This window comes from Solanum verrucosum, unplaced genomic scaffold, assembly GCF_900185275.1.
Source record: "Solanum verrucosum unplaced genomic scaffold, falcon-dt-bn FXZP01000022.1, whole genome shotgun sequence".
Lineage (NCBI taxonomy): Eukaryota > Viridiplantae > Streptophyta > Magnoliopsida > Solanales > Solanaceae > Solanum > Solanum verrucosum.
This window is the reverse complement of record NW_026020086.1, coordinates 3,220,888-3,240,336: the sequence shown is the minus strand read 5'-3', so window position 1 is coordinate 3,240,336 and position 19,449 is coordinate 3,220,888. Positions and strand designations below refer to the sequence as shown.

The 19,449-nt window shown below is 31.8% G+C and overlaps 6 protein-coding genes across 7 annotated transcripts in view; 4 read left to right on the top strand and 2 right to left on the bottom strand.

The window, feature by feature from the left end:
- LOC125824507 (xylose isomerase) overlaps nt 1-19,449 on the bottom strand; it is a 470,700-nt gene that overhangs the window by 30,328 nt on the left and 420,923 nt on the right. The window lies entirely within an intron of this gene.
- Nucleotides 1-19,449, top strand: part of LOC125824548 (uncharacterized) — an 83,041-nt gene that overhangs the window by 9,474 nt on the left and 54,118 nt on the right. The gene's annotated exons all lie outside the window — the stretch shown is intronic.
- On the top strand, nt 1,102-2,429 carry LOC125824658 (protein ASPARTIC PROTEASE IN GUARD CELL 1-like). Its single transcript, XM_049504055.1, has 2 exons — nt 1,102-1,294; nt 1,381-2,429. The coding sequence occupies exons 1-2, from the start codon at nt 1,102-1,104 to the stop codon at nt 2,427-2,429; spliced, it is 1,242 nt and encodes a 413-aa protein (XP_049360012.1).
- On the bottom strand, nt 10,594-11,544 carry LOC125824656 (uncharacterized). The gene has a single exon (XM_049504054.1). It carries the CDS (start codon nt 11,542-11,544, stop codon nt 10,594-10,596), a length of 951 nt encoding a protein of 316 aa, XP_049360011.1.
- Nucleotides 13,475-14,392, top strand: LOC125824526 (uncharacterized). The gene has a single exon (XM_049503925.1). It carries the CDS (start codon nt 13,475-13,477, stop codon nt 14,384-14,386), a length of 912 nt encoding a protein of 303 aa, XP_049359882.1. The 3' UTR covers nt 14,387-14,392.
- LOC125824655 (protein ASPARTIC PROTEASE IN GUARD CELL 1-like) lies at nt 17,442-18,791 on the top strand. The gene has a single exon (XM_049504053.1). It carries the CDS (start codon nt 17,442-17,444, stop codon nt 18,789-18,791), a length of 1,350 nt encoding a protein of 449 aa, XP_049360010.1.

Here is a 19,449-nt window from a genome sequence, read left to right as displayed (position 1 = left end):
AAAACCATATGGCCAAGAGCAACATCAACAAAAATATTACCAAATTATAGGTTCCCTACACTTTATTATCTTGACCTTTATAAGGTCTTTATTAACGATAGAGAAGTATAAATCGGAGTACAATGTTGCTTCTAGCACTAAATCGAGTTGTTGTGCACTATCGCGGGCATTATTGCCTGGCTTTTATATGGTGGAAAAGCGATATCGCGATATTAAAAAATAATCAACTTCAAGGTGTAGGATTAACTTTTGATACTAGTGCAAATACTTTGTCCTTTGACATTGATGCATGTAATTAATCAAGAATTGAAAAATGTTACAATTTTAATTTCTTGTTCCTCATCTAATTTCAGTATTCGTATTGATATTTTATTAATTTGAATTACACCATAAATAGACCAAAATTAGCAAATATTACACTTTAAATATGAATTTCCTAAAAATCTTTTTTTCCCTCACAGTTCTCATTAAATTTAACAATCATAATTTTTTAAATATTAGAAGGAAAACAAAAGTAATCAAATTTGACCATCTTAAATGACTAGACTGCTCAATAATATATTTTAAAAACTATTTAAGACTATCAACGTAGATTGTAATGAAATGGTTGAAACACCTTCAACTTTGACCAAAATTCTCGAGTTCAAACCCGGGAATGAAAAAATCTATCAAATTTCATATAAAGTCAAATATTTTCTTTCATTTGACAAGAATAAGTAGGAGTCAAACTTTGATCCTCTTAATAATTATAGTGGATTAAAATGGAAAATAAATAAATGATATTAGCCTTATTAAGAAATGATTTAATTCCTAGTTGTTCAAAACTATGACTCATCAAAGAGAATCATATCTCTATAATCAACTTTTGGTGTTTTTTCCTTTTTTGACATAAAATTAAATATTTTCAATAAAACTAAATCAGTATATATAAATGATTGCAAAATACCTTTCCTGTACTAATTTCTATACAAAATGGAAAAATCACTCCATTTTCACCTTTTCATATCAATTTTTTTCTCAATTTTGTTTGCAGTTTGGGGCAATGAAAAATATTTTTCACCCCTAAACTCAACTTTTATTAAACAAGCTAAAGAAAGAGTTATGTCTCTTGATCCATCTAAGCTTCCGGATCCTCCAATGCCATCCTATGCTTTTACTATTTACCATTGCGATGTATTTGAAAAGTCAAAGTTCAAGAACTATGACTCGTTACTTAAAAATAGGCTTGCTCGATGTGAGGATAGAGCAAATTATATAGCTTCAATTCTTGAGGACAACAACAATGTCAAAGAAGGTCAAATGTTAAAATCCGTGAAAAGGTTCCAAAATCAACAAGTGTTTATTTTGCACATGGTGAGTATGTTGCGTCTTTTTTGCTAGGCAGTAGCGAAGTTAAGACTTTATTGCAAATAGACACTGGTAGTGATTTAGTTTGGTGGCAATGTGGACCATGTGAGGCAAATAAGTGTTACAAGCAAGTTGATCCTTTATATTTCCCTACAAATTCGAAAACATATCGAAAAATCGATTGTATCGTATATGGTTCAAGATGTTTAGATGATGTGGACAAAACTTATAAATGCAATGCTTATAATAATGAGTGTACGTACGATATTAGATTTGTAAGTGGACAAAGATCAAAGGGTTTTATGGGAGATGATGTTATTACTTTTGTTTTAGACCATCGACCCATTAGGGTTACATTTGGATGTGGCAAAGATCAAATGGGTCGAGCCAATTTTAGTGGTTACTATTCTGGAATGGTTGGTCTTGGGCGAAGAGTAAATGTCGGATCATATTCATTACCATCACAATTTGAGGCGGATTTAATGTCCATATGTCTACCTGGATTTTTTTCGGGAAAGTCATCTTCACTTAGTTTCCATACCTCCACGTGGCAAAGGACAACATCGGCAAAATTATTACAAAATTATAAATTCCCTTTATTTTATTATGTCAACCTTTATAAAGTTTTTATTAACGATAAGGAAATTCCGGTCCACCCATCATGGTGGACTTTTACAAAAGGTGGTGGTGGTGGGGTTCTCGTGGATACAGGTACATTTATTAGTCGATTTCCTCAGGATTTGTATACCGTATTCCGTTACATATTCAGAAGTGAAATAAAAGATATTCCTCTGGTTGAAAGTCCGTACAAGTCTCTAGACACATGCGTTAAAGTGGATCCAAGTGGACGAGAGTTGTACTTTCCCGTTGTGAAGTTGTACTTTGGCGATGTAAACCCTAAGAACATGTTGTTATTGGCAAAAGAACGAGTTATGATACACTTTGATGGATATTATTGTTTGGCTTTCATGGGATGGAATAGATCTCATTCAATAATAGGAACTAATCAACTTCAAGGTATAGGATTAACTTTTGATACATCAGAAAATACTTTGTCATTTGATTTAGATGCATGTAGTTGAGATTTATAAATTTCAAAATGTTACAATTTAAAGTTTGTATCTTTTATTTATTAGTGAAATCATAAAAGCTATGGCCATATATATAGATGTTGTTTTTCTTTGGTTCGAATCTTGTATATGTTACTAGAAATATGGTTCCATTGACATTCACGTGTGATTACTTATTGTTGTTTTTCTTTGGTTCGAATCTTATATATGTTATCATCTCATTATGTGTCCTTATGGTTACATTCCTAAAATTAGGGATCAACATTTGGTTTTTCGGTTGAGCTTTGTATTATTCAATTTCGATTGAAAAAAATGTTATTTGCTCCGAACTAATTAAAACAAATTTGGTTTGGGTTTTTGTCTTTTTAAATTAAATTATGTCATATAAGATAATATGAATATAATGTATTTCAAAAACTATTATAGAGAATGAGAAGCAACAATCTCAAATCACATAAATATTTGTTTCCTACTCAATTAATGATTAATACATTGGACGAGAGGGAGTTGCTCCGATGGTAAGCCCAAAGGTTGCGCCTCCCCCTGTCCCTAATTACTAGTAGAATTAAGTAAATTCTTTTTTGTCATTTCTTGATTTGTCAAAATGAACAAGTAATTAGGAACAATTAAAAATGGAAAAGTGGACAAGTAAAAAGGGATAGAGGGAGTAAAGTTCCAAAATAGCATAGATTTCCATGATAATTCATGAGACTCAATACTTTGTTTAGGAATTATTTTTATTGCAAAATTAATTATGTTTCTTTCTTTGATAATATAAAAATCAAAAGGTGTCAAATTCTGATCCTCATAGTGATTTTGGAAATGATAAAAAGGAAAATAAATAAATATTGGCTTCTAAAAGAGAATCAAATCTCTATAACTAACTTTGTTATTGCTATTTTTCCTGTTTTGGCATAATTACAAGAAATTTCAAAGATATTTTAAAATTTAAAAACATTCAAAAACTCTATCAATATGATAAAAAATAATATATATACATCTTAAACATTAGTCAAAGTCGAGATCGTTTGACTCCTATGAAAATCTACTATTGGTATTCATTATGCCTTAATAAGGAATATAATTCATTATGTCTAAAATTTAAAAACATTCAAAAACTCTATCAATATGATAAAAAAATAATATATATACATCTTAAACATTAGTCAAAGTCGAGATCGTTTGACTCCTATGAAAGTCTACTATTGGTATTCATTATGTCTTAATAAGGAATATAATTCATTTTGTAATTGGAGAGAACTAAATTTACATAATAATTTGACTACTTTTTTTTATTTGACTACTATGTTGACATAAAATTGAAAAAACTAGTATATATATACATATATATTTCAAACCAAATCAAGCAATTAGAAAAATAAATTCCATACCAATGGAGAAGTTTCACCTTTAGATTTCAATTATTTTCTCAATTTGGGTTGTAGTTTTGAGCTATGAAAAATCTTTTTCACCCCTTAACTCAAGTTACATCATGGAAGCTAGAAAAAGATTTATGTCTTTTGATACAACTAAACTTCTCGATCCTCCAAGGCCATCCTATACTTTTTCCATTTACAATCGCGATTTGTTTGAAAAGTCAAAGTTCAAGGATTATGACTCATTACTTGAACATAGGCTCGCTCGTTCACAAGCTAGAGCAAACCATTTGGCTTTGATTCTCGAGAATGGTAACGTGACAAGGCCACACGGAGCACATGAGAGTAAAAGGGACAATGGAAAGGTTCCCACAACAACAAGTATAGAATTCGCAAATGGTGAGTATGTTGCATCTTTTATTCTTGGCACTGATCAACAAACTACAAGGCACTTGTTAATAGACACTGGAAGTGATTTAACTTGGTGGCAATGTGGACCATGTAGACCAAATAAGTGTTATGAACAAAGAAATGAACCTTTATATGATTTTACTAAGTCAAAAACATATCAAAAACTCGATTGCCTTGTACAAAGTACAATTTGTTTATACGAGACCTCGATTTATGACTGTATTCCGTATGATAATACATGTATCTATGATTACAAATACGCGGATGGATCAAGAACAAGAGGTTGGATTGGAGAGGATGTGATTACTTTTGTTTTAGACCAAAATACGGTAAGGATTTTTTTTGGATGTGGCAGAGATCAAACGAATGGAACGGCTTTTACTGGTGAATATTCTGGAATTGCTGGCCTCGGACGAAGAGTACATATAGGTTCATTTTCTTTACCATCGCAATTTGAGGCGGATATAATGGCCTTATGTCTACCGGAGTTTTACTCCACAAAACCATCAAGACTAAGCTTCCACACAACGCCATATAAGAAAACAACATCAGCAAGACTATTACCAAATTTCAAATTTCCTACAATTTATTTTGTCAACCTTTATAAAGTTTTTATTAACGATAAGGTAATCCCATTGTTCCCATCATTTTCGCGGAATATTGGAAATGACATGACCGGTGGTTGCATTGTGGATACAGGAGCAACTATTACCAATTTCCCTCCAGATTTTTATTATGTATTCCGCGATACATTCAGACAGGAAGTAAAAGATATTCCTTTGTATGATGCTCCACTTGGATCATTTGACACTTGCTATATGGTGGATCCAGGTGTGGTACCAACTTTCCCAGTTGTGAAGATGTACTTCGGTCACCAAAGCCCGGAGAATTTGTTGTTACTAGAACAACAACGAGTCGTGGTGCATGAGAGGGGGCTATTCTGTCTGGCTTTTAAGAAATGGAGCCACCCCCTCGCGATTATAGGAAGTTATCAACTTCAAGGTATAGGATTAACTTTTGATACTGCAACAGATACTTTGTCTTTTGAATTAGATGCATGTAACTAGTTACTAGTTTGTTTTCATCTTTATTTGATTATTATTGTCGATTGACACCAATGTTGCTATTATTCAAATATAAATTCTCGATTTTAGGAATTTCGTTAAGGGTTTTAGAACTTTAGTATATATCTCTAAAATGTCATTTTTGACCTATATACACAGTATTAATTTTCTATAAGCAACCTTAACGGAGGGTGTTCAAGTGACCACCCTTGGGTCAATGCAACCGTATTTCAGGGTCCCCTGTTTGGTCATAGAATCGAGCAACTGTTCAAACAGAACACGACAGTTCCATAAGCGTTCTATATGTCTTGTTGTTTGAAAGATGTAGAGAGGTTAAAGCAGAGCAATTGTGAAAACTCGCCAATTGGTTCCATGCCAGGAAGACTAATGCCTAAAAGTTTGTTCTCATCAAGACACCAGCAATGAACTGTTATAAGTTTGAAATACGAAACCATTTGTCTAATTGTGATGAAGAAGCCAATATATTATAATGTCAGTTAGCAAAAAGGGTAAATATGCACCATTTATTAAATGAGGGGTATTTATGCATCACTTTTTTAATGAGGGTATATTCGCTCTAAATCACAAAGTTAATGGGCATATTTTGTTAGAGTGGGTTAAAAGTCTTACATTAGTTGGGGAATGGACTGATGATCTACTTATATGGATTTGTGCAATCGTCCCCTCATGAGTTAGCTTTTTGGGTTGAGTTAGGACTAGGTGCCGAATCCTTACATGGGCTTTAGTCCACGCTCCAATTGGGCCTGAATGTGAAGGGGTTGTTACAGTGGGTTGGGTATGTTTGGTATGAAGGAAAAATATTTTTCATGGCAAATGTTTTCTTTGAAAATTAGTTGGTTTCTAACTTATTTTCTCATGTTTGTTGGTGAGTGAAAAATATTTTCTAGTGTATGATTGGTGAATGAAAAACATTTTTCAGAAAATATCTTTATTTTTTTGCCTAATTCCAAACTCGGAGTAAAAACTTATGTCCGTATTAGTGAAGCCTTGTCGGGCAAAGTTTCTTCACGACCCACTTGACGGGCCATCAAGATCTAGACGGTCCGTGAAACCTCTCGTGGGAGGCATTTCGGCAGTTTTAAGTAAGGGTCATATGGGTCTTTTCCCAATTGTTTTAACTCAAGACTATGTCGTTTTACCTTCTATCCTAAGTCCTATATAAACACTTTTACCCCCAAAATCATCCAATTCAATTCATTCTCTTAAATTTCCAAAAGTTGATCAAGTCATCCTCTCAAAAATTTCTCTCTAAGGAAGAAGAAGAAGTCTAGGGTTTCAAGATCAAGTCTCCAAATCCGCCATTAGTTGCAAGCTTTTGGCATCAAGGTATGCTAATCTTCACCTATGGAGCTCTTTCCTCCATAGGGTTCCTAAATTCTTCACTTTTGGAAAGGTAGATTCCCCAATCAAATTAGTGTTTTATTCAATTGCCATGAGTTCCTTTCAATGTTGATCCAATTGCTTGTTTTAAGTCTTCTTATGCATGAATTAAAGTAAGGGAATTGCATGTTTTAAGTTGAATTCCCCATGAACCCATGCATAACCCATGTTTTCTAGACTATGATGATATGATGTGGATTTTGAATTATGAAAGATGAAGTTTATGAAGATATTTATGCCTTTTCTTTATCAAATTGATGTAAAGGAAATTGAGCATGCTTTGACTTTGAAATCATGATGAAGAAATTGAGCATGCTTTGACTTTGAAATCATGATGAAGCTTATGAATTATTGAAAAATGTATGTTTTATTAAAGTAATGCTTACGACTCAAGTAAGTTTATAGATGAAGGTATCTATATGTTCTATGGGGCTTGGTCACATGACATGAACGACATATAGATTTGCCCACAATGTTTTTCGGGCTATTTTCCTAAATTGGGTCTTGATTAGTATGGTATCCGGATATGCCATCAATGATAATAGATCACACTTTCAAAACTATTTCCATTAGTAGTAGGGAGTTTCTAGCATGAAGTGAATGATTATGGGCTTTAAAAGCTATTATGAAAAGATCGTGGATGGTGAAAAGTTTTCTCACGCATAGTCTAAGAAGCTACTCTATGATATTTCTATCTTGGATTGGTTGATTAACTGTTCCTTTCCAAGAATGATGAGACAAACCGCGATTACCCAGGTCCCATAATGATAAGACAAGTTAAGACTAATAACTATTCCGTGGGATTTATGTATATCACTGAGTGGACAAATGACGACTACCCATGACACATAACTATGTGTCATTATAGGATGATTGTCTTAGATAGATGATGATGGTTATAGATAAACTTTAGCTAGTGGATCTACGTAAACTAGAAGTTCATGGTCCTTACCTTGACAAGTAGGACATTCTCTTCGGTGTGGGCTGAGTATACTGGATTTCATGTTATAGCTCACATGGTCTATGTCGGTTAATGGATACTTTCCACAATAATGAACCAATACTACTTTTAAAGTATCTCACATGTGTTTTAAAGATGATTTAACTTGCATTGACCATGATCACGTATATGTTTTCTAACCTCTTATCTTATGCTTTATTTTGGTCTTTGCAAGTCATGAAAAGTCCTTTTAGTATGATTTCATGACTTTTATGCATTGCTATCATACTTGGACATTCTTTGTACTAACGTATACTTTTGCCTACATTATTTCACTAATGTAGGGTCCGACGCTCATATTCTGCATCCTCGTGGCTAGTGATCACCTTAGTAGCTTTTGAAGAGTGGTGAGTCCTCATGTTTCGAGGGACGAACCTTTTATTGCTTATCGTCTTTACTTTTTCAGATATTGTATGTGATGTATGGGTTACGTCCCAATCACTCTTGTTGTAATAGATGACTTTGAGACTATATTAGACTTCCGCTTCGTTTTGTCAAACTCTTTGATATAAAACTGTCTTCCGAACTCTTTCAATTCTATTATCTTGTATGATGTATGCTAAGTGGCTTGTGCAGAGCCTCTCGAAGTCTTAAACATCATGTCACGTCTAGGGTCTACTTTGGGTTTTGACACCTGACCCCTACTCTCGACTCCAACACTTCACCCGATACTTGACCCCGATTCGAGATCCCACTTTGACTCCCGACCTAGGTCTTGATTCTAAATTAGGTCCCCAAACTCGACCCCAATCGAAGAGTCAACCTCGGGACCCAGTTTCTGACATCCAACTCATGACCTAATTATTGAACTAAGACCAAACACCTGACTAAAAACCTGAATGTTGAACCTTGATCCAACCCTGACATCAACACTTGACTTTCGACTTCCAAGCCCTGATCCAATACCAACACCCAAATTGAGACCCAACACCAAAATTAAGACGCTATTTCAAGTCAAGACGACCCCGACACCTGACCTAGGACCAAAATTTCTAAATGGGATCTGACTTCGACATTTGATGCTGACATCCTACCTTGACAATCGATTCGGGACCCAAACCTGAAACCTGACATGAAATCGACCTCGACTCTCAATCTAAAACTTGACTCCGACACTTGATTCAAAACCCTCGAAATTCGATCTCCAACCCTAACCCGAGATCGGACTCCGACTCAATCCAGAACTCTGGAGTTGGGTCTCAAATCGAGGTTGCAAATCAGGTTTCCAATGGAGAATGAAAAGTCAGATCTAGGATTAATAATGTCAGGAATCGATAGTGAGACATGAGTTAGGATGTAAACTTGAAGTGTGAGGTTCAAAATAAGTTTTGGGTTATATTTTCCTTACTTTTAAAAGTAAGTCATTTTTGAGAAAAATAAGTTGATGTGGAAAACATTTATGCCAACCAAACATGAGAAATTTTTTACTTCATCCCAAACACACCCTTAAAAGTCCCACATTGGTTGGAGAATGAACTGGTGGTCTGCTTATATGGATTTGTGTGATTCTCTCCTCATGAGCTAACTTTTGAGATTGAGTTAGATTCACATGTCATATCTTTGCATATTTTGCCCTTTTTCCCTATTTGGTATGACATGAATAGTTCTTCGCAAAAAATGTTTTTTCTCCTAAAATTTGATCTGCTATGTAACATCGTGCAATTTGAAATAGCTATGAAGAAGCTTGTAATTGGAAATAGTCATTTTTGGAAAGAATTCAAAATCTGGAAATTTAGTTAAGTATGGAAAAAAAAAATGAGTTTTTGGTCAACTTCACACGGTCATAACTTCTAGCTCAGGATGAGTTAGGTGTATTTCCAGTATGTTTGGAAAGCCCTTGGAATGATCTTTCCAACGCTGCCGAGTTTGCTCGATTTCGAGTTCGTATGAGTGAGTTATTCCCTTTGAAAATTGGGCTGTTGGCATAGGGCAGTTTAGTCCGAATTTATAAGGGTATTTTGGTATTTTCCCTAACCATTTCTTTTGGTTATATTAAGGGTCTAGACTGATTTTAATTCAGTTTTTCCCTTTTAAAGTGAGAGTTAGGGTTGTGAGTGAAGAGAGAAAGAAGAGGAGAAAGAGAAGAAAAAGCAAAGTTCGTCAAGATCGTCGTGGTTTTCGTCGGGGGTGATCCCTAATAAAGTATGTGAGATCATAGTGTTGGGTTGGTTCATTCGGTGGTTTTCGTCAGGGGTGATCTCTCATTTAGTGATGCGACTAAAGTTTATTTGCAGTTGATCTTTCATGTTTTCTTCATCTAAAGAGAAGATGATATGAGAGCATTGTTACTTTATACAACATATCAATATAATTTCACAAGTAGGATAATGATACGTACCGAAACCTTTGACATCATCACCCATTATTAAGATCTCTAAAAAAAATGAACTTCAATCCAACTAGATACTAAAACTCCATAGACAATTTCTTATTGTATGAAAGATTCAAGAATTCTGAAAATAATTGATGATATGTGGGCTATTAATTTAAGTATTTCACCTAGCTAGCATGTCTGATTTATTTAAACATGAACCAAAGTACTTAATTATATTTCTGAAATCATTTGTTGACTTTTTCAATACTGATCATGAAATACTATGAACAACAAGGTCTGAAATTCGAAGCTTTTTTCTTTTGCCATAAATATTGTTAGTATTATTTCTTTGAGTAGTTTTCCACAAGTAGGCACTAGGACATACAACAAAAGGAGGAAAATAGGTCCAAACATTGACCTATTACAAATTACATAATCATCTTGAGCTAGATTCACTTTTGTTTTACTTTTTGTACAAATGATAGAGACGTAATCAACTCTCATTGAAAAGTACATAGTCATAATCGACACAAATTGATGACTCGTTCATACTATATGACTTAGCTTCCTCGTTAAAAACCAACAATTGCAACGTAACGATCGATCTCGATTAATTTGTACCATCAATAGTTAATGGTAAATTATAGATCTTGCTATATTCAATAATTTCTTGTAATTCAATTACCTCTTCTTCCCCTTTTTCTTTCTTGCAATGAACATATAAAACTGTATAATTCACTAACTCAAATACCTTCAATAAACAAGAACCATTAACCAAAATCAACATTGAATTTTTCTTGTTAACATTCCATTTTTTAATAATAATTTGAGTACCCCAAAAGAAAATTAAAGCCAATAAATTGAACACAACATTTAAAATAAACCCTTTCATCTCATTTCCCTTAATTATTTTTCTAGCTTTTCCAAGAGCCATAACTCCATAAGTACCTTCTTCAATAATTGAAACCACTAAGGCCATCACCCAAACGATCGATAAATAGAGATAAATAATATACGCGAATATCGCAAAAATAATAACCATCGAAAAATCATATAAGTTAGAGGTAGCTAAAAAAGGAGTTGCCATGGAAAAACAAAAGAAAAAATATCCAATAACAATAATTGTGGTGTAAAACATTGTGAAAATAAGCCTTTTGAATGATTTGAAAATCATGATACCTAAATCTTTGAAATTTAAAGTTTTATTATAGTATGATATAGAAGAAATTAAAATTATTGTGTTGGTGGAGAAAATTGAGATGAATAAATAGGAAAAAATTAATGAAAAATCAATTGCTAAAACAAGTTTAAAATTTTGGTTAATACTAGAAAGTAGACTACTTAGTGAAGAACCATTTATACTAGAAATAGGAATGAAGGATTCTTTAATAAACATATCTCTTAACAAAGAATCAGAGGTGAATTTGAAAAATAAAAAGAATGTTGAGGTGAAAAGAAGATGAAAAATGGTAATTAATCCCATGATTTTTCCATTTTTTGGAATAAGTTGAATGGATTCTTTTAAAATTCTCACAAAACCAAAAAACTTGCAAAAAACCATTTTTTTGAAGTTCTTGAAATTTTTGGATAATTATTATTTAAGGAGATCTAGATAGTGAGTTTGGATTTTTGTACTTTTAATTCAAAATCCATACATTTTATAAGCATTTGAAGATTTTGTAAGTATAAAGCTTTTTGAAGTTGTCAATGGAAGTAGAATTATGTTGTTTTTATTTTATTTATGAGGTCTTTGGTTGAAGTAGTCCCTTTTAAAACTACTATAGGCTGATTTATGCAAATATCTCTATATAAAATTACTATATAAATTTTATCTTTATTTTAAAGAATCGTTTGATAGATTATTTTTCAGATAATATTTGATTCAATTTTAATATTTGTTTATAATTTTTTTAATCTTATAACAAAATATTAAACTATCATTTAATATTTGTAGTAACTTATAAAATTTTAAATTATAATCTAACATTTTCTTATAAGATAATCAGTTTGCTTAAAATAGAACAGCCGGAGGTAAAAAATCAATACCAACCATTTTCAAGTGAGTTGATATAATTTTCATAGGTCCAGAATCATACGTTAAAGAGAATAATTTCTATAAGTTAATTTGTTCTTATTGTTTGTTTCATCAAATTTTTAAAATTTATTTATTTTGAAGAGTGCATTTTGTCAGAAATATTTTTATTTTTTTAAAAAAAATAATACATTTTGTAAGCCAAAATTTGCAGCATCTGAAAAATTGTTTCTATTACTATTTGTACGTTTAGTAGACTTAAATCTCTAGAAAATTAAGTAAATTGTGATTAAGACAAAGCCAACTACGAAAAGGTCAAAAGAATATAGTCATTAGTCAATTATAGTAATTTCTAGGAAATAAACATACAACTAGCAGCAATTATATATATCAATCTTGTTTGACAAGTTCCTCGAGGAATTTATTATAAAAGATTAAATATATGTTGATATTTTCTTCTTCTATTCCATACGATTTTTTTATAACATCAAAGGTTGGAATCGATAGAAAATAATTTCTCTATCTGCATACAATCAAAATAAAACTACATACATATTATTATTTATGAGTGGAATAATCTTTCTTGCAATAATCTGAACTTTTTATTTCTCATATTAATTGCTTCAACTAATATTTATATAGTTATTAGTATTAATATCTAATACTAAAAAATTTCATCAAAACACGCTCTAGTATAATAATATATTATTAATCCTATGAAAAAAAATACATTATATATATACATAGGTAAAAATAAATAAATTATGTAATATATATTATATTGCATACCTTTAATTTCTTCACATACATATTTTTTATAGTTGATTTTTACTAATTAAAAATTTAACTCCTTTATCATATAATAATATATATACAAAGATGGAGTTATTAATTCATAAAATAGTTAATAGTCAAAGTTCCATAGAAAAGAATGATGGTGAATGATTTTGACTAACTTATAAAATAGAAATTACACCCTAACTTCTTGTTCTCCACAATTAAAAATGTTACAAAAACCTTTTACTCTTTTGAAAACTCTGACCGCATCAATATTAAGCTAATTAATTATATTTAGTTGTTGCTATTTTTTTAAAATAGCATACATATATATATACACATAACTTTTTTTTTCAAAATTAACAGATATTTTTTAAAATAGTATACATATATATACACATAACTTTTTTTCAAAATTAACGGATGCACCTACGCCCCATCAGATTAAACATGTGGGTTCGCCTCTAGCTCTACCCTCATAGAATATTAAAATGCATTGACTCAGTACACATTTTAATATTTTACTAATTAAATAAACTTGAATGGAGTTTTATGATACCAATTAATTAAATATCTTACACATTTTAATATCTTACCAATCAAACAAAGAAGCAATATAAATAGCAAGCTCATCATTCTATTGTTGAATCCAAACAAAAAGAATAGACTCATAAAAATTTTAATGGAGTTTTATCATATTTTTGGTTTTCTCTCAATTCTCAAAGAATCCCTTCAATTAATTCCAAAAAATGGAAAACTATTTGCATTAGCATATTTTCTTCAAATTCTATTTTCTTCCATCCTTTTATCAATCTTTAATTTTGAACTTAAATTCTTGTTCCATGATATTATTTTAAAGGCATCAATTTTGTCTACTTCAATTGATGATACCTTTAAAATCATGAAAATTTTTGCTGATATTAAGGAGGATTTTAGAATTTTTCTAATTATATATGTTGCAATTCTTGTTAGTCTATCTTTAATCTCTTTTCTATACACAATTGCAACAATTATATTATCATCTAATATAAATATTTCTCTCAAAGAATTTGTTTTGAAAATCTCAAAGGCATTTAAATATGCATTTATAACTAGATTATACACAAACATGTTAGGTATTGGTTACTTTTTTACTGTTTTATTTTTATTAAGTCCTATTTTAATTTCCTCTAGCAATATTTTCCTTTTCTCTATAGGAATTTTTGTTGGAATAATTTCTTTCCTATTTTTTCTATATTTATCAATTGTTTGGATATTGGCTTTAGTTATTTCAGTAATTGAAGAAGATTGTTATGGATTTAAAGCCCTAGCAAAAGCTGAAAGACTCATTAAGGGGAATAGATTAAATGGATTTATGTTAAATATTTTATTTTCTATAATTTCATCATTATTGTACCTATGTTATTTGAAGATTAATAAACCTAATAAAGGGGTAATTAGCCAGATACTTATGTCTATATTTCTGGTTATTATTTCTTCTTTGTTTAATTTGTTGTTATTAGTGGCATATACTGTGTTATACTCTCATTGCAAGAAGAGCCATGGAGAAGAGGAAGTTGAATTGGATGGGAGTTTTGAGTATAGCAAAGTATAAAAGAGGGAATTTGTCATAACTTTTTGATTCGAGTTCTGAGAATGAAGACATCCTTATTTAGGATCGTATTGAGCATTTTCCTCTAAAAGGAGACTTATGCTGCACAAATCCTTAATAATCGATGGAGTGGATTTCAGATATTAGATGATTATATATAATTTATTTATCATTTTCTTAGTAGTGCTTGATGCATTTGGATTTTGCTCTCTTTTTCGTTTTCTTTTTATGTATTGTGTTGGGATAAATGTTGTTATAACAATTACTCTCTTGTTCAAATTACTTGTCATCTTTTTTACAGAATCAAATTATATAAACTTTGATATATATTATTGCATCTAATATTTCTTTATGTGTAGCTTTCAAACACTTCAACTCTAAATTAGTTAAACTGACACTCGAAAAATAAAACATGACAAGTATTCGAGGGCGGATGGATTATATCAATAATAAATGGTGTATGGACTCTTTATCTTGACTTGGTCATCTAATCAATTAGCTAGAGTTAATGAATTAAAATGACCTGGCCACTAGCTAAGACAACTCATTCAATAATGAAAAGTCCAAAATGAAAATTAAGCAAGTCAAGCACCATCCTATGCTTTTACCATTTACCATCGTGATGTATTTGAAAAGTCAAAGTTCAAGAACTATGACTCGTTACTTAAAAATAGGATTGCTCGATGTGAGGATAGAGCAAATTATATAGCTTCAATTCTTGAGGACAACAACAATGTCAAAGAAGGTGCAAATGTTAAAATCCGCGAAAAGGTTCCAAAATCAACAAGTATTTATTATGCACATGGTGAGTATGTTGCGTCTTTTTTGCTAGGCAGTAGCAAAGTTAAGACTTTATTGCAAATAGACACTGGTAGTGATTTAGTTTGGTGGCAATGTGGACCATGTGAGGCAAATAAGTGTTACAAGCAAGTTGATCCTTTATATTTCCCTACAAATTCGAAAACATATCGAAAAATTGATTGTATCGTATATGGTTCAAGATGTTTAGATGATGTGGACAAAACTTATAAATGTAATGCTTATAATAATGAGTGTACGTACGATATTAGATTTGTAAGTGGACAAAGATCAAAGGGTTTTATGGGAGATGATGTTATTACTTTTGTTTTAGACCATCGACCCATTAGGGTTACATTTGGATGTGGCAAAGATCAAATGGGTCGAGCCAATTTTAGTGGTTACTATTCTGGAATGGTTGGTCTTGGGCGAAGAGTAAATGTCGGATCATATTCATTATCGTACAAGTCTCTAGACACATGCGTTAAAGTGGATCCAAGTGGACGAGAGTTGTACTTTCCCATTGTGAAGTTGTACTTTGGCGATGTAAACCCTAAGAACATGTTGTTATTGGCAAAAGAACGAGTTATGATACACTTTGATGGATATTATTGTTTGGCTTTCATGGGGTGGAATAGATCTTATTCAATAATAGGAACTAATCAACTTCAAGGTATAGGATTAACTTTTGATACATCAGAAAATACTTTGTCATTTGATTTAGATGCATGTAGTTGAGATTTATAAATTTCAAAATGTTACAATTTAAAGTTTGTATCTTTTATTTATTAGTGAAATCATAAAAGCTATGGCCATATATATAGATGTTGTTTTTCTTTGATTGGAATCTTGTAGATGTTACTAGAAATATGGTTCCATTGACATTCGCGTGTGATTACTTATTGTTGTTTTTCTTTGGTTCGAATCTTATATATGTTATCATCTCATTATGTGTCCTTATGGTTACATTCCTAAAATTAGGGATCAACATTTGGTTTTTCGGTTGAGCTTTGTATTATTCAATTTCGATTGAAAAAAATGTTATTTGCTCCGAACTAATTAAAACAAATTTGGTTTGGATTTTCTCTTTTTAAATTAAATTATGTCATATAAGATAATATGAATATAATATATTTCAAAAACTATTATAGAGAATGAGAAGCAACAATCTCAAATCACATAAATATTTGTTTCCTACTCAATTAATGATTAATACATTGGACGAGAGGGAGTTGCTCCGATGGTAAGCACCCCTCACTTTCAACCCGAAGGTTGCGCCTCCCCTGTCCCTAATTACTAGTAGAATTAAGTAAATTCTTTTTTGTCATTTCTTGATTTGTCAAAATGAACAAGTAATTAGGGACAACTAAAAATGGAAAAGTGGACAAGTAAAAAGGGATAGAGGGAGTAAAGTTCCAAAATAGCATAGATTTCCATGATAATTCATGAGATTCAATACTTTGTTTAGGAATTATTTTTATTGCAGAATTAATTATGTTTCTTTCTTTGATAATATAAAAATCAAAAGGTGTCAAATTCTGATCCTCATAGTGATTTTGGAAATGATAAAAAGGAAAATAAATAAATATTGGCTTCTAAAAGAGAATCAAATCTCTATAACTAACTTTGTTATTGTTATTTTTCCTGTTTTGGCATAATTACAAGAAATTTCAAAGATACTTTAAAATTTAAAAACATTCAAAAACTCTATCAATGTGATAAAAAATAATATATATACATCTTAAACATTAGTCAAAGTCGAGATCGTTTGACTCCTATGAAAATCTACTATTGATATTCATTATGCCTTAATAAGGAATATAATTCATTATGTCTAAAATTTAAAAACATTCAAAAACTCTATCAATATGATAAAAATATATATATATATACATCTTAAACATTAGTCAAAGTCGAGATCGTTTGACTCCTATGAAAATCTACTATTGGTATTCATTATGTCTTAATAAGGAATATAATTCATTATGTCTTAATAAGGAATATAATTCATTTTTTGTAGTTGGAGAACTAATTTTACATAATAATTTGACTACTTTTTTTTATTTGACTACTATGTTGACATAAAATTGAAAAAACTAGTATATATATACATATATATTTCAAACCAAATCAAGCAATTAGAAAAATAATTTCTATACCAATGGAGAAGTTTCACCTTTTCATTTCAATTATTTTCTCAATTTTGGTTGTAGTTTTAAGCTATGAAAAAACTTTTTCACCCCTCAACTCAAGTTACATCATGGAAGCTAGAAAAAGATTTATGTCTTTTGATACAACTAAACTTCTCGATCCTCCAAGGCCATCCTATACTTTTTCCATTTACAATCGTGATTTGTTTGAAAAGTCAAAGTTCAAGGATTATGACTCATTACTTGAACATAGGCTCACTCGTTCTCAAGCTAGAGCAAACCATTTGGCTTTGATTCTTGAGAATGGTAACGTGACAAGGCCACACGCAGCACATGAGAGTAAAAGGGAAAGCGGAAAGGTTCCCACATCAACAAGTATAGAATTTGCAAATGGTGAGTATGTTGCATCTTTTATTCTTGGGACTGATCAAATTAAAAGGCTCTTGCTAATAGACACTGGAAGTGATTTAACTTGGTGGCAATGTGGACCATGTAGACCAAATAAGTGTTATGAACAAAAACATGAACCTTTATATGATTTTACTAAGTCTAAAACATATCGAAAACTTGATTGCCTTGCACAAAGTACAAGTTGTGTATACAAGTCCAAGGTTTATGACTGTATTCCGTATGATAATACATGTATCTATGATTACAAATACGCGGATGGATCAAGAACAAGAGGTTGGATTGCAGACGAAGTGATTACTTTTGTTTTAGACTCAAATCCAGTAAAGATTCTTTTTGGATGTGGCAGAGATCAAATGAATGGAACGGCTTTTAGTGGTGAATATTCTGGTATTGCTGGCCTCGGACGAAGAGTAAATATAGGTTCATATTCTTTACCATCGCAATTGAAGGCAGATATAATGGCCTTATGTCTACCGGAGTTTTACTCCACAAAACCATCAACACTTAGCTTCCACACAACGCCATATAAGAAAAAAACATCAGCACGACTAATACCAAATTACAAATTACCTACATTTTATTTCGTCAACCTTTATAAAGTTTTAATTAACGATAAGGAAGTCCCATCATTTTCGCTGATTATTGGAAATGGCATGACCGGTGGTTGCATTGTGGATACAGGATCAATCGTTACCAATTTCCCTGCAGATTTTTATGATGAATTCCGCGATACATTCAGAAAGGAAGCAGGAGATATTCCTTTGTATGATGCTCCATATGGAGATTTTGACACTTGCTATATGGTGGATCCAGGTGTGGTACCAACTTTCCCCGTTGTTAAGATGTACTTCGATCACCAAAACCCGGAAAATTTGTTATTACTAGACCAAAAACGAGTCGTGGTGCATGAGAGGGGGCTATTCTGTCTGGCATTTATTCCATGGGACCAAAACATCGCGATTATAGGAAGTTATCAACTTCAAGGTATAGGATTAACTTTTGATACTGCAACAGATACTTTGTCTTTTGAATTAGATGCATGTAATTAATTAATTTGTAGATGTTGCAATCTAAAGTTGTACCCAAATCTACTATTGTTATTATTCAAATAAAAATTCTCGGTTTAGGAATTTTTTTAAGGGAATTCAAAACTATAGTATGTCATTTTTGACCTATACAGACAATATTAATTTTTTTGAATGCCTCGTGAAAACTTGTCTATTAGTCCTATGTCAGGAAGACTAATGCCTAAAACTTTTTTCTCATCAACAACCTTCTGTCTGATAGTCGAAATTCCACCAAGAAGCCAACACATTAAAACTTTTGAATTGGGATCTAATCCCGACACTCAAACCGAGACCCGACCCTGACTCCTGATTTCTGACTCCAACACCTGACCCAAGACCCGACCCCGACCCGAGACCCGACTATGACTCATGACCAATCTGTTTACTTCCAAATCGGATCCCAAGACTCGACCCCAATCGGAGAGTCGACCCAACTCTCGACCTAGTTTCCAACATCCAACTCAAGACCTGACTTTCAAACTAAGAACTAACCAGAGACTCGACAACCTTGATCCAACCCCCACATCAACACTCGACTTTCGACTTCAGAACCCTGATATGATACTAACACCTAAATTAAGACCCAACACCAAAATTGAGACTCTATTTCGAGTCGAGACGGCCTCGAGCCCCCGAGCCC